We start from the raw sequence: 23,352 nt of genomic DNA, 5'->3' as shown, positions 1-23,352 counted from the left end.
ACATGAACCGGTGGTCTTCTCCATTGTGGCAGTTCCTATCGTTCTTATCATCAATAAATATATTAAGATGATGATTCACTCAGTGTTGGCAGTAATATTCACTATCTCATCTCCTCTTCTGTATTTTGCCATATTAAAAAATAGTACTATGGTGGAACCACCAAGATGTGTGTTGGATGGGCACTTGGCTAAGCTGTGTTGCCACATTTTCATATTGCTGGATCCCCTCTCCCTATTATTTGTTACCCTCACTCATCATGTCACATCTAAAAGCCAAATCCTGCCCCCCTTTTTCATGTTGTGTAGCATTTACTGAGTTCTGGGGGACTGCTCACATCAGCAAGTACTGCATAGTGGTGGCAGAATGGGGCCCTTAGATTGTAAGCTCCTTCAGGCTGAGACCTTGCGATGTCTTCTTTGAAATGCCCAGTCCACTCTGGGCTGCGATAAAATAATAAATAATATTAAAAATAGTTTACAAATATTTGAAGCTGATTCCCGCCCCATCTCATGACACAACTCCCATGTTCACTGCTTAGCGAGAACTAGTTCCATATTAATAAAATAGAAATTCAACTGCTGAGGACATGAGTTGAAAGATGCATGATATAGTAGACTCAGTGCAGGGCTGGGAGCTGGGAACCCTGGGCTCTTCAAGTTACTTAAACTGAGGAGAAAACTCTGAGTTTTCTCTTCTGTTAAACAGAGATGATATTTACCTATCTCACAGTTAATATTTGTGAAATATTTTGAATATTTGAATATAAGTGCTATGCATTAATATTAATGGAGAACTGTTGTCTGTGGTAAGGGTAGCACTTCCTCAATGGCACGAGTTGATGAACTGACCAGTAGAGTTACCAGCCAGCCAGAGGTGAAAGTAAACCAGTACGGGCCAGTATGGCGTACCAGAAAGAGCCGGTAGGCCATGCCAAACTGGACCGGCTTCCCCAGGCTGGCGCTTTAAAAGGCTGCCCGAGCCCTGCCGCCTACCCAGGGGCTCAGGCAACAGGGCTTGGGTGGCTCTTTAAAGGGTTGGTTACTCCAGGGGTGATTTAAAGGCCCCGGGACTCCCAGCCACAGCCGGAGCCCCGGGGCCTTTAAATCTGGATTTAAAGTCCCCGCCAATTCCAGTTAAGGCCCCACCTCTTCCAGTTGAGGCCACACCCTCTCTCAGGAATTCAGCATACTGGTAAGTCCTTTAAGTTACTTTCACCCCTGCAGCCGGCTGACTTTATCATTTTGATTTCTTTGTTACACCTAGTGTCTTTCTTACAAATCTCTGTGCAGCCCTCTTAGGATGAATGTGCCCAGCTGTCCTACAGATCATGTCACTGCAAAAAATCTGATCACAACAGTTTTGAGGGAAGGGTTTGATCCACATTTGTAAAATGTCAGTGACTGATATCATATTAGGCTCAGAGAGTGAAATGCACCAGATCAAATCAGCACGTTCAAAAGACATTAAGAAGTGTCTGATGCTACATTTTGTTGAGTTGTTTATTTAACTGAACAATGGAAACCTAGATGTTCCCATTGACTGATGCACTGCTAGTATTTATTTATGGAGACATGAATTATAATCTTGGTCAGGTCACAAGGGCAATGAGTTCAATGGTCTCTTCCTAGTCCCAGCTGTGTTGGCACAGGGGATGTCATAGATACGTAGCTTCCAAAGCCAGAAAGGACAACCGTGATCATCTTGTCTGACCTCCTGTATAGGACAGGCCATAGAACTTCCCCAAAATAATTTCTAGAGCAGATCTTTTAGAAAAATGTCCAATCCTGATTTCATCATTTGCTGCCCTGTAGATAGTTTGAAGGATTTCACTTTTATTAGTAGATGTCGGTAAACACAGATTTCACCATATTACCAACTGTCGGAAAAATGTTTCCATCAATAATAGTCGAAATTTTCAGATCAGAAAAATAAGAAAAAGGCTATTTGGGAATTTAGAGTTTGTTTTAAGGATATTTACTTGGATATTTTGACATGTGATGTTGACAATTTGTGTTTTAATGACCACGATGCTTTGACTTTTGAATCTCAACGTCTACTATAATTAAACAGTTCTTGTCTAACATGCCCATAATTTCCCACAACCGTAAACAACTGAAATTGATAAAAATCAGAAACAATGATTAAAACCCACAATTTTGTGCCATTGTGAAAATTTACATTGATAAAAAAGAAAAAAATGCTTAAAAATAAACATTGATGTCTGTCACAATTAATTGTTAAAAAAATCAAATTCTGCCAAGCCTACCTATAGACCTTCAGTGTGTTGCTATCCTCTCAAGCCACAAGGGAAACAAATGTGCTGCAGAGGTTTATCTCTGAGTGAAATATCTCCCATGATTACTCCTGGTGCAGTTTACTCTTGCTGTGGGCATTGCCTACGGGCACAATCTAGCCCTTAGAAATAAATACACTTTTCTTCTTTTAATTTATATTTTCATAAGCACTGCATAAATTAATGGATATTAATTAAATGCATTAAAAAAGTGACAATACAGTAGAAAAATGTTTTTTGAGTAAAGCCCTCTAAAAGCTATTAGTAACTGTAATAGAATTCCTGCGTTCTTTTAAACTAATTCACCATCTTCCATCCAAGGTTGATATGATAGCAGCTCCATCCCTGATTGTAGGTACTGCTACTTCTCCCAGATAAACCTTTCCTAATTTTGTTTAAAAGCCTGAACTTATCAGCATGATGTTTCTCTATAAAACTAAAACTGATCCTGCCATAGATGGGCAATCACCAAGAGAAAAGACATTGCTCTCTGGCAGCAGAGCTGTACCTTTCCCTTTGTATCTGAAGGCAATGTGGTAGATGATGGAGCATCACAAAGAACTGTGGCCAGCACTTGATGACTTGCTGCACCACGTGGTTCTCAAGCAATATCCATCCAGTACACCGCAAGTAGAGTTTACTGCTCAGAAAACTGGTCCCAGATGTGAAATAACCTCTTTGTACATGTCTCCGGCCCTGGTGCAGTTCTATATTCAGGCTGAATGAAGCCTATCTGATTATAAACTACTTATCCGAGGGAACTCATGTATGTTTTTCACATTATCTTTTACAGCTCCCAAGTCTACCTTTTGCCCCACTGAAGAGACCTGGTGGCCAGGCCTGGTTATAATCATTGCGGTATGCTGCGCCACACTAGTGTTCCTCTTTGTAGTTGTCATCATTTGCTACAAAGCCATAAAAAGGTAAGACTGGGGGCACCCTGATTGTGCCTAGGGCAGATCAACTCCTCAAAGTGCTTTGAGATATTTGGCTGCCATCTTGCATCCTGGTTTTCTTTCCCTAATGCATCCTGTAACATCACTGCAGTTAATAGCCTGTCTGTGTTTTCATTATAAAGCCAGTTTTTATGACCTGACTCTTTTCCTGTGTAAACGACGAAGTTCAAAGCACAAATATTCAGTCCTGAGAAAGATGAAAATCTGTGAAGTTCAGATTTGAATGGGAACTTCCTCCATAGTTTGGGTGTTGGGATATGTATCTAGGTTTTGGTCTGGCCCAGCATAGAAGTAGGAGCCAGCTGTCATGTTCAGATCTGGATCCAAGTCCTGTTCAGATTTTCCCCAGAATTCAAAGGTGTTCAGATTTGAGGTTACTGTCCACCACTAATAATAATAACAATCGCTTAGACAGATACAGTACCCTGCAACCCAAACCCTAAGATACTTCATTTGGGGCTCTTAAACTATCCCTAATTCAGGGTTCCAAATTGTCACCTTGAGACCCAAATGCAGAACTGGGTGTCCTAATTTAATTCCATGTACACACTGTGTGTAGCGATCACTTCAGTTGCTACTAGTACAACCTGTCTCTACCATGCCAGCTGCCACTGGTACAGACTAGATCTAGTTGGAAAACAAAAAAAACACACCCCCGCCCACCTGAAAAAAATCACTTTTGTCTCATTTTCCAAGGAAAATGTGGAGTTTTTGGTGAAAAAATCAAAAGTTGAAAAATTTTGGCCAAAACCTTCTGGTTTAAAACCAAAAATTTAGATTCAGAAATGGCTTCATGGTGCCTCCTGCTCCTGCTTTTCTCTAATGGCTAGACTCCCAGGCTGGATTATGTTTCTCATGGTAAACCACAGTCTTCCCTCTTACTGAGCTATCACAGTTCCTCAGTGTAGTCACTGGCCATGGACATATGATCTGGCTGGGAGACCCAGCCCTTAGAGAAGAATGGGAGCATGAAGCATTACAGCAGCATTTCTGAATGGGAATTTTTTGTTTTTTGGCTGAAAACTGAAAAAAAGTTTTTATAGTTTTTGACAAAAGTAGAAGTTTTCTGCAGAAAAAGATGCTTTTGTGAGATATTTCATTTAGTCAGAAACCCAATGTTCCATCAAAAACAGATGGAAAATCAGCCCAGGTACAGACATCTCAATGTTGGAACATTGTACATGTTTTAAGAGCATCCACAAAACCTATCCAGCAGATCAGGACAAGAAATGAAGAATAATGTAACCACTTGCAGCCAAAGGGAGGATTCAGAGGGCAGAATGAAATGTTCTGTAGCTAACTTACTTTATTAGTGAGTATACAGAAATCAACTTTTCTTTTTATAGTTTAGCCAAAACCTGTATTTTTATCAATTTCAAGGACTTTTAAAACTTCCAGCTTAAATAGCTGAACTGTTTTAAAATGAGAATTTGCAGAGGACTGGATGGCTAATGGAATTGATAATTGGTAAAAAGTTTTGCATCGTTCGAACGCAACCTCAATAGACTGAAAGCTATTAGTCTCTAATGACTGTTCAGTGGCTTCATGAGAAATGCATTGGTGGTCTCAGTCCAGTTCTAGTGGATAGGTGTCCATGTCACACAAACACCCATTGCATTGGGCTAGATAATGCTAAATATTCTGTTAATGGTTACTGGCAGAAACTCTGCGGTTGTAAAGTACACTCAAGGCAGAAGCAACTCCCCAGCTCTACATTCACCAAGCAAGGGATCTCTCTTCAGAGCAATTATCTTCTGCTGTCTGGGAGGGTGTAGAAAAGATGTTCACGGAACTGAGGGCTTGTCTACACTTAGAGTGCTGTTCTGGTGCAGCCACACCTCTGTAGTGCTTAGTGAAGGTGCTACCTACGTCAACTGGAGAGCTTCTCCATCAGTGTAGGTACTCCACCTCCCCGAGAGGCGGTAGCTATGTCAATGGGAGGCGGTAGCTATGTCAATGGGAGAAGCCCTCCCATCAACATAACACTATCTACACTGGGTTAGGTCAGTATAACTGCCTCACTCAGGGATGTGGATTTTCCATGCCCCGGAGGCCTGAGCAACAGTTATACTGACATAAGTGTAGACCAAGCCTGAGTTCAGAGCTGCTGCGTGCCTCCAGAAGGCTATGGGGCATCTTGTTGCAGGGAAGAACAATATAGCTACCAGTTAAAGACAATGTAAGCAGGAAGAACTGACAGGCGTTTTCACTTCTCTGAGCCAAATGCTAGTTTAGCTGCTGAGTCTTATATTGATGATTACATTATTGACAAACACTAAGCTGAGAACTGCTCAAAGTGGGGATGAATATCTATAAAAGAGAATCTCATTAACTGAAATTGGGTATTTTTCAGAGTAACTACAGCATTTGTCCTCCGCAATGAATCCTTTCAGTAAAGTTATGTTGAATGGATGCCCTAGAGCTGTTGGCAATATTCCCAAAGAGTTGTTGCCTTGATCCTTTTTGAGGAAGATTTATTGGTAAGCCCTAGGAAATAAGACAAAATATGACCTGAAGAGCTCTGTGGAGCTTGAAACCTTGTCCCTTCCACCAACAGAAGTTGGTCCAGTAACAGATATTACTTTCAACATGGAGAATCATCTGTTATGATTAAACAGCTTGTTTCTTGGAAAGTCTGAGAAATCCCCAACCGTATTTCCTGTTCCTGTTTCCATTACTCTCATCTGTCCAGAGAAAGATAGGAGAAACACAATATTTTGGGGTATGCAAAAGGAATTTAAGGGAATGACCCTAGGTGGCTCTCTGAGGCAGGTTCCATTCTAATATGTTCTCTGTTCCTAGCAGTGTCTTTTCAGTCCGTAGTGACACTTTGTAAATGTGCTTTGTCTTGGTCTTTGTGTTATGAAAAGCATGCTACTTGCCTTTCAAAAGCTGCTAGTCCCTCCAAACCTCCCTCCTCCCTCTATATCATTATTCATCTTCTGTTACTCTTCACTTGGCACCTTCTTTAACATAGACTCATAGACTCATAGACTTTAAGGTCAGAAGGGACCAGTATGATCATCTAGTCTGACCTCCCGCATGATGCAGGCCACAAAAGCTGACCCACCCCCTTTCCCTTGACTCAGCTGTTGAAGTCCCCAAATCCTGTGATTTAAAGACTTCAAGTCACAGAGAATCCTCCAGCTAGCGACCCCCGCCCCATGCTGCGGAGGAAGGCGAAAAACCTCCAGGGCCTCTGCCAATCTACCCTTGAGGAAAATTCCTTCCCGACCCCAAATATGGCAATCAGTAGAACCCCGAGCATGCAGGCAAGATTCTCCAGCCAGACCCTCATTGACCATTGATACTATTTACCAGCGATGGCACGCTGTTGATTAATTGACTAAAATCACGTTATCCCATCAAACCATTCCCTCCATAAACTTATCAAGCTTAATCTTAAAGCCAGAGAGGTCTTTCGCCCCCACCGTTTCCCTCGGATGGCTGTTCCAAAATTTCACCCCTCTGATGGTTAGAAACCTTCGTCTAATTTCAAGCCTAAACTTCCCCACAGCCAGTTTATATCCATTCGTTCTCATGTCCACATTAGTACTGAGCTGAAATAATTCCTCTCCCTCCCTGGTATTTATCCCTCTGATATATTTAAAGAGAGCAATCATATCCCCCCCCCCGCCCCCCCCTCAGCCTTCTTTTGGTTAGGGTAAACAAACAGAGCTCCTCGAGGCTCCTTTCATACAACAGGTTTTCCATTCCTCTGATCATCCTAGTGGCCCTTCTCTGTACCCGTTCCAGTTTGAGTTCATCCCTTTTAAACATTGGAGACCAGAACTGCACACAGTACTCCAAATGAGGTCTCACCAGTGCCTTGTAATACGGAAGCAGCACGTCCTTATCCCTACTAGATATACCTCGCCTAATGCATCCCAAGACCGCATTGGCTTTTTTCACGGCCACATCACATTGCCGACTCATAGTCACCTGTGGTCAACCAGGACTCCGAGGTCTTTCTCCTCCTCCGTTACTTCCAACCGATGTGTCCCCAGCTTATAGCTAAAATTCTTGTTAGTCATCCCTAAATGCATCACCTTACACTTTTCACTATTAAATTTCATCCTATTTCTATTACTCCAGTTTACAAGGTCATCCAAGTCTCCCTGCAGAATATCCCGATCCTTCTCCGAATTGGCAATACCTCCCAATTTTGTGTCATCCGCAAACTTTATCAGCCCACTCCTACATTTGGTTCCGAGGTCAGTAATAAATAGATTAAATAAAATGGGACCCAAAACCGAACCTTGAGGAACTCCACTGGTGACCTCCCTCCAACCTGACAGTTCACCTTTCAGTATGACCCGCTGCAGTCTCACCCTATACCTGGAACTGAAGCGCACTTCTTGTGCACCAACCAATCTCATTCCCATACACACCTGTCTTCATGAAGACTTCCAACACTGGCGCAGTCTGCTTCCTTTCTCATTTGACCAATATATCCTATATTTCTGTGGCTAAATTAGATTGTGAATTCACTGGGGCATGAATCCCCTCTCTTCAGACAGAGGCACAGAAATCAGAACCACTCCAGTTCCAATCCTTGCTCTGACACTGACTTTCTCTGTAGGCTTGGATGAGCGACAAGAGGCTATTGATGCCCTAGGCTCTCTGAGTTGAATGGGAGTAGCTGTGGAGTGGAGAAGTTACCCTATGAGTTTCTAAGCAGTGCATGTCAGTGTGACCGCTACATGAGCACTTTCCACTCCATGCCTGGCTGGTACAGAGGAAACCATGGTTATGGCCCTCACTCCTCATGCCATTTCGGGCAGCTAGAGCCTGTACTGGTACTAAGAGAGAGCACGGCCTTTGTTCCCTGTCACAGTGTAGCTGATCCCTCTACAGTCAAGTTAGGAAAAGCAGAGGCTCCTTTTACTGTTTCTCCTTGTGCACCTGGGCTGGGATTCGGAACAATCTGGTCCTTAACATCTCAGTTTCCTCATCTGTAGAACAGGCATAAGAAAATTTACCTACTTCCCGGGGGTGTCATGGGGATGCATTACCTGATGCTTATTAAAGTATTTGAAGGGTACATGTGTCAAGTATTATTATAATTTCATATGTTCTTTAAAATCTTGCACATGCTTATGGCACTCTAGCGTTCCTAGATTGTTAGCTCTTTGGCAGAGGGGTCATGTTTGTAAAACACCAGGAAGAGTAGAATCTTGGTCCTGACTGGGGCGTCTAGGCATTACGGCAATATAAATATGGGGCTTGGCTACACTTGCAGATGTAGAGCGCTGGGAGTTAAACCAGCCTTCGGAGACCGCAGTTGGGAAAGCACTGCCGTGTGTTTACACTGTCAGCTGCAAGTGCACTGGCATGGCCACATTAGCAACTCTTGCAATCCACAGAGAGAAGTGCATTGTGGTAGCTATCCCAGTGTGCAAATGGCTGCAGCGTGCTTTTCAAATGGGGGAGGAGGGTGGAGTGTGACAGGGAGTGTGTTGTGTGTATGTGGGGGGAGGGAGAGTGTGTTTTGGGGGGGCAGAGAGTGTGTCAGCATGCTGTCTTGTAAATTCAGAGAGCAACAGACCCTCTCCCTCCCCCCCCCCACCGCCTCTCTCTCTCTCTCTCACATACACTCACAGCAGCAGCATTCCACAATAATGGTTTGCTTTGCCCTAGAGTAGATAAGCATGCCAGCTGTCAGAAACAGAGCTTTGAAAGGGCATATCCGCATGCCTGCAACCAAGTTCAAAACAATGACCAGAGTGGCCACTTGACGTCAGGGGATTATGGGACGTTTCCGGAAGCCAATCACAGTGCAGTAATGCAACATGTTGTCCACACTGACACCCAGGTGTTTCACCAGGCGCACAGCAAGCTTTATGCGTCTCGTGGAGGTGGATTATCAGCTCTCCAGCTGCAGAGTCCAGGTGCTCTACCTGCCTTGCCAGTGTGGACACCTCAGGAATTAGGACACCTGGGACTGATTTAATGCACTCTAACTTGCAAGTGTAGCCAAGCCCATGGACCACTATTACTATTATACACTAATAAGTCTTGCCATTGTAACGCCAACAGACCCCAGTTGTCGGCCGGCAGGATTGAACCTTTTAGCTAAGGCTGTAGAACAGACTCATTTAATTCTCTCGCTTTCTAAGTGGTCTGGGTACTAGTAGATGGGACAGAACACCACACCCAGGAGGTGTGTGGGTTACACCATCACCATACATTCCTTGTTTTGTGCAATTAGCACAAAATTAAAAAATTCTAGCTAGCCCATCAGTTACAGGGGAAAAAAAAGTCTACATAAAAAACATCCACAGCAATTTAACCTCTGATTCCTTAAAAGAAAAGCCTATTTGGCATGAGATCAGTCACCACAGTGCAGCCCAATATGAATTAAAAATACAGATTTATATTTCCCTCAAAGTGTGAATAAGGGAAAAGTCAGTGGCAGACCCACTAGTGTCGCTGTGCCAGTGGACATTGTTCCAAGTAATCTTACTGCAAGGACCTTCTGGAAACTTGGGTTCACATTTGGTTGGGCCCACAAGTGAAGTGAGTTGTACAGCCTTCACCATCAATGGTTGCTATGTCATGTTTGTCTGTACCAGGCAGTTTGACATGGTTAGCAGTATTGGTGCTAAGAGGAAGCTGACAATGAAATAACAGGAATCAGATGGGTCTCAGGTGCAGTAAGAGTTAAAAGTTATTTGCAGGAAAGCTTGGACAGAGATTTATTTGCACAGCGCTTGGGTCTACTGTATTAGTCCCTCACTTTCATAAGAATCAAATTTAAAGCAGAAAAAAGAAGAAAAATCCTGTTGTATTGAGACTTAAATCTCATTTGGTGGTTTCAAAGGGCCAGATTCAATCAAACTCAGTCTGGTGTCTGCATGTTTCTGTGAGGAGAAGCGGGGGAGTGACCATTCTCAATGCAACAGTAACTCAACAACATTTTTACTGAATCTGGATCAAAACTGCATCCCTTGGTTTTGTTTTATTTTTAATGCTGGAAGTTCATGAGAGTATCAGCTTTAACTTTACAATTCACAACATACAATAGTGTATTAGTGTTTTTAATGTGAAAAATTATTTCCAGAGCCAAATCTGCATGTTGCTGTCTCACCCTTTTGGCTTCCATTAAAATCAGTGGAGTTACACCAGTATAACCAGTATATCTTCCTTGATGTAAGGAAGATTGTAATCAGTTCCTCTGTTTTCATTTCTAATAGCAAAGTGTATCAATCAGCTTTAATGCTTAGAACACCAGCGAGATGTGCCAGACAAATTATATGCTTAAAAAGACATGCTAGATAAATTATATGCTTAGAAGGACATATATGCGACAGATTTCCAAAGGGGCAGCAAAACAGCCTCAAAAATTGTGAGTGCAGATTAGATTTCTTGCACATCGTTTTTCACAGCCTAGTTGTGCATCTGAGAAATTTGTATTTGTGCATGCAAATTGTGATGTTCAACACCTAATGACTGGCTGTCAGTACTCTATTTGTATATGCACGTATTCTTGGCATGCACTGAGCACCAGGAGAGCTCACACACTGATGTGTCGTGCTTGTAATGAGGTTATATATTTTATGGCCGCACCCTCATATTTTAGACAAAAAGGACACCTCAGGAATGTTAAGTTGCTATTACTGTCTTTTTATTTTGTTGCTGACAGAGTGGTAGATAATTTTTTTAATGAAAGATATTTATCATCTGAAATTATTCAATGGCACATTAAAATTATTTAAGAACTGGCCAAATTTAAGGACTGGCCCTTACATACCAAGAGCAGCCATAACCTGCAACATCTTTCATTCAGGAATTTCTAAGAAATGTACAGAACACTAGTCTGAACTCAGAACAATACATGTAGTAGATGTTATTCTATGCGTTTTGCTGATGGGGAAACTGAGGCACAGAGCATTTACGTGACTAGCTAGTCACACAGCCAGTTATTATTAGTGATGTATTATAACAGCTGTACCAGCATATCTGAGAAAATGAACAGTTCAAATTCAAAAACATTTGTAGTTATTTTTCTAGTATGTCTCTGTAAAGTACTGTCACTCCTTCCCTTTCCCTTGAATAGGTGCATCCTGTTTAATAAATGCAGATGTGTCAAGAAAAATCAGTAAATAGCTTAGGATGCAGGGAGAGGGAGAATGGACATCTGACCCTCCTGGAATTACTCAAATTGCTGGTTGAACTCAAGATAATTCAATGTGAGCTTGTTGTCTAAGCAGTACTATGTGCAGGGGCGGCTCCAGGCACCAGCACAGCAAGCGTGTGCCTGGGGCGGCAAGCCGTGCGGGGCGGCCTGCCGGTCACTGTGAGGGCGGCAGGCAGGCGGCTTTTGGCGGCGTGCCTGCGGGAGGTCTGCTGGTCCCGCGGCTTCGGCGGCAATTCGGCGGACCTCCCGCAGGCATGACGCGTGACCAGCAGACCGCCCGCAGGAGCACCACCAAAAGCCAGCTGCTTGCCATGCCTGGGGCGGCAAAAAACATAGAGCCGCCCCTGACTATGTGGCCCACATCCTCAATTGGTGTAAATCAATGTAATTTCAATGAACTCAGTGGAGCTATGCCCATTTAAATCAGCTGAGAATCTTGTTGTCTCTTAAACTCATTTCTACGTTCCCTTACAATGTAAGCACCTAGATCATAGTACAACAGTAAGATGGGAGGTGGGGGAAGGGGGGAAATAGACAGGTAAGGAGGATTAAATGTTGTTTGGTAAGTAAACAGATGAGATGAGGGAGGGAGGGTGATGCATTACATAATCCTATTTCTGTAACTCACTACTATGTCATTGTCTTACTATAAGAGGACTAAGATATTTATATAAAAATTAAAAAAAAATACTCCTGACTTCTTATGTAAAGTTAAGAGACAGCAGCTGTCTCCTGAGACATGAAGAGAATAGCCAACCTGAACATCCCAAGTCTCTGTGCCATTGGATGCTTCAGGTATTGGACTTTCTAGAAGATTATTTCAGATTATTTTTCTGTGTGTGAAAAGTCTGTATTAAAAATCTACAGAACATCCTCACTCTCTGAGATGACCTTTCAGCAGCCCATTTTGCCCAAGGAAGTGACTTCTTGGGTCTGCTGGATTTGTGGTAGGATGAATAACTCTGTTCTCAATTGTATATTGAAGGGTTTGCGGACAAAAAATACTCTTGCTAAATCAGCAGGAAAAAACAGGCCCATATTGGTTAACAATTTCACATAACAGATGTTTTGCTCATTCTTGTAACTTTGCTAAGCTACAACAGTTACATATACGCTCCATAGCACAGGGGAAAGATACTGTAAATACTTACATATGCATTTCCTTAAATAACTGGCACATTCACCTTCAAATCACATTCTAATAGAGGAAAACACTATGTTGAAATAAAGTGACTGGTCAGATTTAAAATGACAAACAAGAAAATTCATAAATTAGGTATTCCAGAGGGTCTAATATCCAACATATGACATTAAATACCTTGCATGCTGCAGTACCCAGGCCTAACAGGGTGGCTTCAGGATGTACTAAATAATCAAGGGAACATTGAACTGCCTTTCTACATTTAGCTAAATGAACCAGTGGTACTCACAGGAAAAACACTGCTTATTATGGGTTGGACTGAGTAAATGACATAGACTGGGGGCAGCACGTATTCTCTTGGTAGAGGGAGAATGTATTCTAAAGTGCAATGGAAAAAATATGTATCATCTATTAGAATAGCTTTTAGTAGGTTGATGAGAGGGTTAAAATTAATCAACAATATGGCCAATGCAGGAATATTATTAGTCAAGGTGTGGAAAAAGCTCAAGCTAACTCATCTAGCTAGAAGACTGGGACATAGGACTGTGATGATGGAGATTGTGTAAGCAAAAGACAAACCCTTTATGAAAGCAGCTTCAATATACACTGCCACCCAGAACCCCATTTCCAGGACCCAAAGCCAGGTCCCTCTAACGTGGAAAGGAATCAGCCCATAGAAAATGCAGTTCCTCAAGGAGTAGTGCTTTGACTCAGAGATGAATTTGGCAGGAAAAGGAAGTGGAAAAGGAATTTGGAAGGATTTCGAAGTGGCCAGAAAATCAAAAAAACAGTAAGTCCTAGAAAACATATTATAGCCTGAGTACCTCAAGTTTTCCCATACAAAGTTCATCTATAATTTTATGGTCATCATAAATGGATTGGCTGAGTGCTCTGCTATCTTTAATCACAGCACAAAGGCCAATGCATGTGTTGCTTGGCTTGTATTTCTAAGCACACCACTATGGATTTAGTCTCCTCTTGCCACCTGGGAGTGAGGTTTGTGATGGACCCACTGATCACATACTAAATATTCTGAACAACTGGTCTTACTCTCGGCATGAAACCTCATGCAGTGTCATTTTTACCTGTGAAGAAATGTGAGAAAGACAAGGTAATTTTGGTAATATCTTTTATTGGACCAACTTCTACTGGCAGAAGGGACAAGCTTTCAAGCTACTCAGAGCTCTTCCCCAGGTCACTTGTTGTTGTGTTATTTCATTTTGACCAAAATTTAATGAACCTGAATGTAACCAAATTTAATTAAAATTGAGTATTGTCTAAAAAGAAAATTATCCTTACTTCCAGCAATCCATGAAATTTGGCTATTAAAACACGTCGGACCCACATCTTTGCTAACCCAACCTAAGTTTATCATATTTCATGTGCAGACACATTAATTCCACTGTGAATAAGAGTGGTAGAATCCAACCCTTAATTTACATAAAATCTGTGTGTGAGGGGGATTGGATATCTCAGGGCATTGGGTAATGGTATAAATACCTTTTAGCTCAAAGTTGCAAGTTCAGGTCCAGCCTGTGGGCTCTACTGTGCAATGACTTCCATGTGATTACTTGCGAGAGTAAGTGTTGCATAACCAAGCACTAAAGGCCTAATCCAAATCCCACTGGACTCAATAAGACCATTTCATTGACTTCAATGGCACAACGGGATCTTAGTCTGCACGAACTGAAAGTTGGTGCCATCTGACGGCTGTTTAATGGTCTATGTGACATGAGTTTGGTAGTCCTGGTAGATAAGTGACTGTCTCATCAAAAATCACTGCTACCACTTGTTAGCAGTTTCATTGGACAGATTAAGGATTGAATGGGCATAGCAAATGAAAAATCCTTTCACCCCGACAGATGGTAGAGTTTGAAGCACATCAGCAGTCCTGTGTGGGAAAGTTGGCTCTGCTGCTGCCCGCACAGTATCTGTTCTGTGGATCAGCACTGGACTCTGTCCTCCAGGACTGTCAGTCTGGAATTTGTATAAACACTTCATTTGTGCATAGCTATTAAGGGGGGTAGGGGGAGTAGGCTCCATCTTCTATTTGTCTCCTTTACGATTACACAAACTTACACAAACATGCGGATGAGAAGAAAGAGTGCTGCCATAAAAAGGAAAATGTCACTTTTTTTCCCCATAACCCAGAATGACAGAAAATTACAGAAAGCCTTTCTTGGTTTCTGTAACATCAGAGGAATGCCCCACATATCGCACAATTGATTTTTCATTAAAATGTTGTTCAGTCGTTGACTTTTAATTTACAGCATATTGACTGAGAAGCCAATAGAAATCTATAGACCATTATGGTCAGTTCTGTGGCTCATTAACTTTGTGCCATGAGCACTAAAGAATATGACATTTTTCACTGTACTGTGCAGTTGTACATTAGATGAGGATATAGGAATGTGTAGAACTCTGTGTCAACCCAGCATCCTTATAAAAAAATGCTGCAGGACTCGATGGTACTTGGCCCAAATGCAGAAGGACCAATACTATAAGATTAGGACGTGATGCTCAACTTAAGCTAGTTCTATGCTGGTGTAACTATGTTGGCTTCACTGGAATCACAGTAGATTCCACTTATTATGAATGCCGCAGTTGCCAGCAAAAAGTTGCCATTATCCAGCAGCTGCCGATAAGCAGAAGGCAAGTTTGTGGGGCTGCAGCCAGGAAAGGAAATGCTGGGACATGGCTTCTCTGCGCCTCACAAACCTGCCTGCAGTCAAGCAGCAGTGGGGAGTGGGGCCGCAGCCCAGATGCCAGGGCTTTCCCCAGGGAGGGGAGGCGGTGGGCAGGGGGGCAGTAGGGGAGTGGGAGCCTGCAGAGCTGCTTGGCACCACTCCCTACAGGCTGGGAGGGGAGACTGTGGGCAGGGCAGCAGTGAGAAGAGGTACCGTGCAGCTCCATGAGCACCCCTGCTTGCCATGGAAAGCCCTGGCATCCCATCTGCAGCCCTGTGGAGTTGGGACTCCAGCTGGGGCTCCCCCATTAGGCGGTGATATGAGCGAACCAGACCCTTACCTCCTGTGTGGTCCCCAGGCGCAGAAAATTTGCAGAATTGCAGCGACAGAAGGAAGCTCTGCCAAGTGTTCATGTTCCAGCGCTTCCTTCCCTGGCTGGAGCCCTGCAAACTTGCCTGCAGCTGAGGCCTTTTTTCTAAAGAAAAGTTCTCAATAAGCCACATGCCGATGCCAGTATCAAAATCCCATGAAAATTAAGGACAATGAAATGGGATTGGGTCCCAGCAAAATGTTGCTATTACTCAGAAGTTGTTAATATCAGGGTTGCTATTAAGTGGTATCCACTGTATTCCCAATTTGCACCTGTGTAGTTAAGTGGAGACTCAGGATCATAGTAATGTTTTGAGGATAATAGGTAGTGTTGCCAACTCTCATAATTTTACCTGAGGATGGTAAATGGTGTTTACCATTGGTAATTGTGTTTTTCTTAAAGCCCCAGCTCCTGGAGTCATGTTAATACATGGGAATAGTGGCTTGCTTTCTTTTTTTAAAGTAAGTTTGTAGCCTTCATGATTGTGGATAAAACCTTGAAATCATGACATGAGTGTACCCTAAAGACTCCAAAATCGGAAGGCAAATAAGACCCCAATATGTTATTTTTGTAATAATCTCATTTTAAGGCAATCTCAGGCATTTTGGGGGCTCGATGATTTTTGAACACTTGGGGTTGAGAGTACTGGCACAGCTGAGTGCCTGACATACACTCAGCACAGTTTGTAGGAAGAGCCAAGATGGCGTTTAACCTGATCTTTCCCTGATCCTGGGTTCAGTCCAGTCCCTGGTATGATTACAGCAGATTCAGAGCTACTCTTCATTACAGGCAGGATCCTGCTCCAGCAGTCACTGGATCTGATCACTGAGATGCTGGGGTACCCTAGACATACTTTCTTTCTCCCAGGAATACTCCTTGACATGGGAAGAGCATGACACAGAATAATGACTTTGGTTCTCCACCACCCAGGGATTCCCCTTAAACAAAGGAATCTTGAGAGAGCCACTTAAGCCGGTTTAATAGCTGGGGTTTTTGCCACTGAAGAGGTACAGAACATCTGGAATGGAGCCAGTGGGGCCTGATTTCTCAAGGGCCTGAGCAACTGCAGCTCCCACTGGTTTCAACTGAAGATGTGGATGCTTAGAACGTCTGAAAATCAGGACCACACTGTAGAATACCATGGGCCTGAATTTCCTCTCAGTGATGCTGCTTTTACATCCGCGCAGCTCTGTTGACTACAGTGAGGTCCTGTGCTTTTTACAAGGGCAGGAATACAGTCATATTTGCAAGGACACTAGGATCCTCTTAATTTACACATATCCCAGTTTAAACCAAAATGTGCTGATAAACAGCCCAATGGCATTGTTTAGGGACAGTCCCTAGGAATGGGTGGTAAGGAGCCGCACTACCCAAAGGGGAACACAGCCTCTGCAGGCCTACTGTTACAGCCCTTTATAGGATCAACTTACTATACTCCCCCCTATGCTGCTGACCGGTTATACTGGCCAGTGCATAAGGTGTGTGAAGCCAGAGTGTCACCTCATGCCCACTGTTCCTTTGGGAGCACCAAGAGAAAAGGAGCCCATGTGATCCCCAAAGCACAAAGGCTGCAATTCTGCCTGGCCATTATATGGGTTGTGGAATTATGATGATTTGGAACCCACAACAACCATCAAATTGTACAGTAGCTATCTATGTAGCCACATGATCTTATTTTTGTTACCACATCTTCCTTCCCCTCTACAGTATGTACTCCTAACTATTTTACAGTGTGACTGTATTGCTAGCAGCTGATAGTTCTCTCCTCAGGAGCGATCCTGGACAAGACGAGTAGACGTGCTGTATTGGCAGAATTGTGGGTGGAGGGAGCTTGAGTGTGCTAACATTTGCCATGATTCTCCATACACTTATATCAGTTTTACACTAGTATCACTCCATTGCGTTACATATATTTATTCCCGATTTACATTGGTATATGCAACTGGAGAATCAGCTCCATTTTGTCTGGCTCTGAAGAGCAGGGTATTAAATACCCATGTCAAAAAGCATTTGTGGAGCTTCACTGTCCTTATAATATCACACAACAGCCACACTTCACGCTAAATCCCTGTGATGGGGTAAAGTGCTAACAAAAGGAGTAAAGACTCTGGAACCAACTGTGTGTTAGCCAGAAAAAAGGCAAGAATGGAAAAAAGGTCATTTCCCATTCTGGGCCTTTGCCTAATCATGTGAAGTGGCTCAGATAGGGATAATGGAGTTCCTCTCTTTGATGTCTGCTTTTTGAGGCAGCGGTATGAAGGATGGCCATTTTCTTAGGAAACAATAACAGAAAGCTAAGCCCAGCTTGCTGTTCATTAGCTGTGACATGAAGAACCCTGTGCCCCTCCCCAAACAGCATCATGATTGAGTGCAGCCAAATTCTTCCACACACATTGTCTACTATGCTTGTCTATAAACATTTTAAGTGGGTTTAGTGCTGTTGAAAAATGAAGTCTGAAATCCCTTAAAGACTGAAGCTCTCTCCAATCACAGAAACAGCACAGCAGATTATAAATTCTTTGGAGCCACGACTGTTTTTGTTATGTGTTAGTAAAGTGCTTAGCACACTGGTGCTCCTAGATGCTACACTATACAAATAAGTAATAATAAAATAATAAATAAACAATAATAATAATTAATAATAAAGGGCACTGGAACTGCAGGGTTCACCACACTACCCCTTGCCAAAGTGTTTTATTTCGGATCTGAAAGAAACAACTCTGTATGTGAGATGGAAGCAAAATCTCCATGTTTATTCAGTCCTCTGCCTTTCTGCTCAGGCTGTCAGGAAGGGTCTAAGTAGAGAGAAAAGGTGTGAAGTAGACGTATAAGCACTGAAAAGGCAACTCATTTATACAGACCCCCAAACAACTGCCAGCCCCAAACTCTGGATACCCACCTGGGCTTGATTCAGGTCAGTAGCCTAGAAGTTCACAGATTGTCCAGCTGTTAATCCTTCAAACTCCCAATAATCTTTCTACACTACAGGCTACATTTTGCACTCAGTCACAGTGATGTAAATCCACAGGTACACCACTGGCTCCAAAGGAGTTACTCCAGATTTACACCAGACTAGGTGAGAGCAGACTCTAGATTCATGGCAGGGCCGGCTCCGGGCACCAGCATAGCAAGCAGGTGCTTGGGGCGGCCAACGGAAAGGGGTAGCACGTCCAGCTCTTTGGCAGCAATTCGGCGGCGGGTCCCTCAGTCCCTCTCGGAGCCGAGCACAGCTCTTTTTTTTTGGGCCGCTTGGGGCAGCAAAAACACTGGAGCCGGCCCTGATTCATGGGCCCAGTTCTCTTCCCATACTGATGTAAATGAGAAGTAACTCATTTATATCAGATTGCCTAGGGAGGTTGTGGAAGCTCCTTCACTGGAGGTTTTCAAAAGGAGGCTGGATAGCCATCTGTCTTGGATGGTTTAGACACAACAAATCCTGCATCTTGGAAGGGGTTAGGCTAGATGACCCTTACGGTCCCTTCTAACCCTATGGTTCTATGATTCTAACTCCATGGAAGTCAATGGAGTTCCACTGTTATAAAGCTGGTATAAGAGTGAGTTTGCTCCCAAGTATTCCTCCTGGTCAGAAACACTGACTTATTTAACAAGCTTAAATTCTCTCCTTCCATGTTTTTGTTTTTAGGTTCCTTGCAGATTGGCACTGGTTTGTACTAAGTCCTTCCTGAAGAAAACTATTGACTTCAGTGGGAATTTTTGCTTGAAGAAGGACTGAGTAAACCCTGAATAAGGGCTTTACTGTCGTAGTGTTGCCATCAGTCCTTTATGGCCATGGGACTATAGAAGGAGCCTGCCCCTGTAGACAGCACTGGGATGGCAGCAGTTGGGGAAGGCAGAGTGTTACACTTTTTAAGATGCAGCAAGGTCTGATCTTTAGCTCATTCCTAACTGAGATTGTGGAAGCATTATACCATAGGCAGGCATAGTGCCTCCAGACAATGCCATCTGGTCACTGTACTTCGTTCCCATTCCCAGCACAACTGTGATCCTTGAGGTACAATTTAGTTCTGTATTTCTTAGAGATGTAGGCCTCTGGATGCACATATGTAACTCCCGTGGCATTCCATTGCCCACTGAGAAGGGACCAGGCCCTGGGAAACGTAGGCAATAAGTTGATTGATGCGTTTGGTCCATAAAGAGGAGCAAAGGTCCAGAACTTAAATACTAATGACTATTTTCTGTACAGAGTGACCACAAGTCCCTGTAGTTTCCACCCTTTCAAAAATAAAAATAAATCACTTTTTTGAAAAAGAAAAGAACAACAAAGTGCTAATCCCACTTATAAATAGCCTTTACTGTGCCTACTTTCACTGAGCAGAAAAAACCTGTTCTCAAAGCTTGTACAACCTACATTTTCATGTGCCCCACCCACATAAATCTAAGAAATGAGCAAAGCACTAATTAATACTGATAAGTTGTAATGGTCTGTGTAATGCTTATTTTTCAGATTTAATTAGTAAATGTTTGTAAAGCACTTTGAAGATGAAAAGCACTGTATAATTACTAAATAATAAATAACAGTAGCAGTCGTTCAATCTGCACTGCGGGAGGGAAAGGGGCTGGAAAATGTTACAGGAACAGAATGAGAAGGGTTCTCATTTTTGGCTTCTAGCCACATTTTTGCATTTGCATTCTAATGCATAATGTAATGGAGTTTCCATATTACTGACACGTATGAGGCAAATGCAAAATTGTCAGTACCTTCAAGTTGGCGTGTGTGTGTGCACCTATTGTTGTGCATACAACTTACTGATCGCACCCACACAACCTATGTTTGCCTGCAGAGATCAGGGAGTTAGGAACCTGCTATGGCTGTGTGGGTATGTGTAACAGGGTGGTCTGCCCTTCAAGGGCCAGGAAGTCTGGGGCCAGCCATCCCTGTTCAGTTATCAGCCCCAGCTTAGAAGGGGTCAGGTGATCCCTATTAAGGGCTACAAGACCCCAGTGAGCATAGCTGCAGGAGAGAGATGGGTTCCAGCAGTATACCCTGGAGCAGGGCTGATGTCGCCTCCTTCCAGCACTGAGATAAGCAAGGGGGAAAGCCTCTGGGAGCTGTAGCACAGGATTGGCAGAGGAACTGCTTTTATTTTGATGTTTCGACTAAGTTTTTCTGATTTCATGTTGATAAATGCAAAGTAATGCACATTGGAAAGCATAATCCCAACTATACATATAAAAAGATGGGGTCTAAATTACCTGTTACCACTCAAGCAGGGGCAGATTAACAAATTTGCCGCCCCCCTGCCAGCTCACCTCTGCTCCCCCGCGGCAAGCCGGGAAGGGAGGGGGGAGAAGGGGAGTTGTGGTGCGCTCGAGGGATGGCGGCAGTGGAGCAGGGGTGAGCTGGGGCAGGGAGTGGTTCCCTTCCCCCCCTCCCAAGAGTTACTCCCCGTGCCGGCCAGCCCCAGCTCACCTCCGCTATCCCCCGAACGCGCCGCTACTCGCTTCTCCTCCCTCCCTCCCAGCGCTTTCGCGCAGCAAGCCTGGGACGGAGGGGGGAGAAGGGGAGTTGCGGCGCACTCGGGGCATGGCGGCGGCAGTGGAGCAGAGGTGAGCTGGGGCAGGCTGGGGAGCAGTTCCCGGCCCCCCATTACTCCCTGCGCCCGCGGGCCCTAGCTCACCTCTGCTCCGCCTCCTCCGAGCACGCTGCAACTTGCTTCTCCCTCCCTCCCAGCGCGGCAAGCCTGGGAGGGAGGTGGAAGGAGGGAAGCGCGGCGTGCCTGGGGGAGGAAGCGGGCCGGGAATTTGGGGAAGGGGTGGAGTTGGGGAGGGGGCAAGAGCAAATTTGCCGCCCTGGCAAATTTGCCGCCCTAGGCCTAGGCCTTGTTGGCCTAGGCGCTAATACGCCGCTGCACTCAAGAAAGAGATCTTGGAGTCATTGTGGATGGTTCTCTGGAAACATCCACTCAATGTTCAGCGACAGTCAAAAAAGCAAACAGAATGCTGGGAATAATTAATAAAGGGATAGATAATAAGACAGAAAATATCATGTTGCCTCTATATAAATCCATGGTATGCCCACATCTTGAATACTGCATGCAGATGTGGTCCCCCCATCTCAAAAAAGATATATTGGAATTGGAAAAGGTTCAGAAAAGGACAACAAAAATGATTAGGGTTATGGAACGGCTTCCATAAGAGGAGAGGTTAATAAGACTGGGACTTTTCAGCTTGGAAAAAAGACAGCTAAGGGGAGATATGACTGAGGTCTATAAAATCATGACTAGTGTAGAGAAAGTAGATAAGGAAGTGTTGTTTACTACGTCTCATAACACAAGAACTAGGGGGCACCAAATGAAATTAATAGGCAGCAGGTTTAAAACAAATAATAGGAAGGTATCAGAGGGGTAGCCATGTTAGTCTGGATCTGTAAAAAACAACAGAGGGGTGCTGTGGCACCTTTAAGACTAACAGATAATTAAAGGAAAAACACAATGCACTGTCAACCTGTGGAATTCCTTGCCAGGGGATGTTGTGAAGGCCAAGACCATATCAGAAAAAGTTCAAAAAAGAACTAGATAAATTCATGGAGGATAGGTCCATCAATGGCTATTAGCCAGGATGGGCAGGAATGGTGTCCCTAGCCTCTGTTTGCCAGAAGCTGAGAATGAGCGACGGGATGGATCACTTGATGATTACCTGTTCTGTTAATTCCCTCTGGGGCACCTGCAGGGCCGGCTCCAGGCACCAGCTAAGGAAGCAGGTGCTTGGGGCGGCCAATACCAAGGGGCAGCAGGTCTGGGTCTTCGGCGGCAATTCAGCAGCGGGTCCCTCAGTCCCTCTCGGAGCAAAGGACCTGCCACCAAAATGCCACCGAAGAGTGGAGCGATGCGATCGCGCTGCTGCTGCCTTTTTTTTTTTTGCTGCTTGGGACGGCAGAAAACCTGGAGCTGGCCCAGGCACCTGGCACTGTCCACTGTCGGTAGACAGGATACTGGGCTAGATGGACCTTTGATCTGACCCAGTATGGCCATTCTTATGTTCTTATATTTGAAGAATCAAACTGTGTCCAGAAACAGTCTTAGGCATGGCAATGAGGCCTTCCTGGGCTGGGGAGACTGGCCACTAGTCCTGCCCAGTGCAAAACAGTGAGTACACACACTCAGAATCTGGGGTTGGGCTTGTTTTCTCATAAAGCCTCTTCCACCACTACATGCACACCATGGCTCCAACTTTAGTGAGCCCCGCTGTCAATTCTGCCTCCAGTATTGCAGATGAAACACCCAATTTGTGCTTGTCTGCCCCAGGAGATCTTGCACAGGGAGAACACCAAAAACTCTTTTCTGGTACCACTCCTGTTCAACATGTATGCAAGACTATTTGGGGAGATGGTGCCTTCAGTATGCAGATGTCAGCCAGCTCTACATCTCTAGTTCGTAAAATCCAGATAGTGCAGTTAAGTGATTCATCCAATGTCTGGCTGAGATTAGGGATTGGATGAGGCCTAGGTAGTTTAGACTCAGCTTCATTAAGACTGAAGATGTTACAGGGAGTTTTCTTCACGACATTCCTGCTCCAGTCAGACTTGCCACAAGCTATATTGCATCAGCATGAATGAAAACCCTCATTGCTAATTAATAGTTGAAGAAACTGGCAGAGTAAAGGATTTGAGAAGGAAGGATGAGCTTGTGGTTAAGGCATGGCACTGAGACTCAGAAGATTTGGGTGGAATTCTTTGCTTTACCACACGTTTCCTATCTACCCTGGGACAAGTACCTTAATCTCTCCGTCCCTTCTTTGTTAAAT

At 43.9% G+C, this 23,352-nt stretch overlaps 1 protein-coding gene across 2 annotated transcripts in view; it reads left to right on the top strand.

Moving 5' to 3' along the window:
• The window catches only part of PRIMA1 (proline rich membrane anchor 1), a 76,787-nt gene that overhangs the window by 36,911 nt on the left and 16,524 nt on the right, over positions 1-23,352 (top strand). For both annotated transcript variants that reach the window (XM_054028587.1, XM_054028588.1), the window contains exon 4: positions 3,088-3,217. In XM_054028587.1, the coding sequence (XP_053884562.1) occupies positions 3,088-3,217 (130 nt within the window). The remainder of the gene's footprint in view (positions 1-3,087; positions 3,218-23,352) is intronic.

This window comes from Malaclemys terrapin, chromosome 4 (genome assembly GCF_027887155.1).
Source record: "Malaclemys terrapin pileata isolate rMalTer1 chromosome 4, rMalTer1.hap1, whole genome shotgun sequence".
Classification (NCBI taxonomy): Eukaryota; Metazoa; Chordata; order Testudines; family Emydidae; genus Malaclemys; species Malaclemys terrapin.
This window is presented reverse-complemented; position numbering and strand designations above follow the sequence as displayed.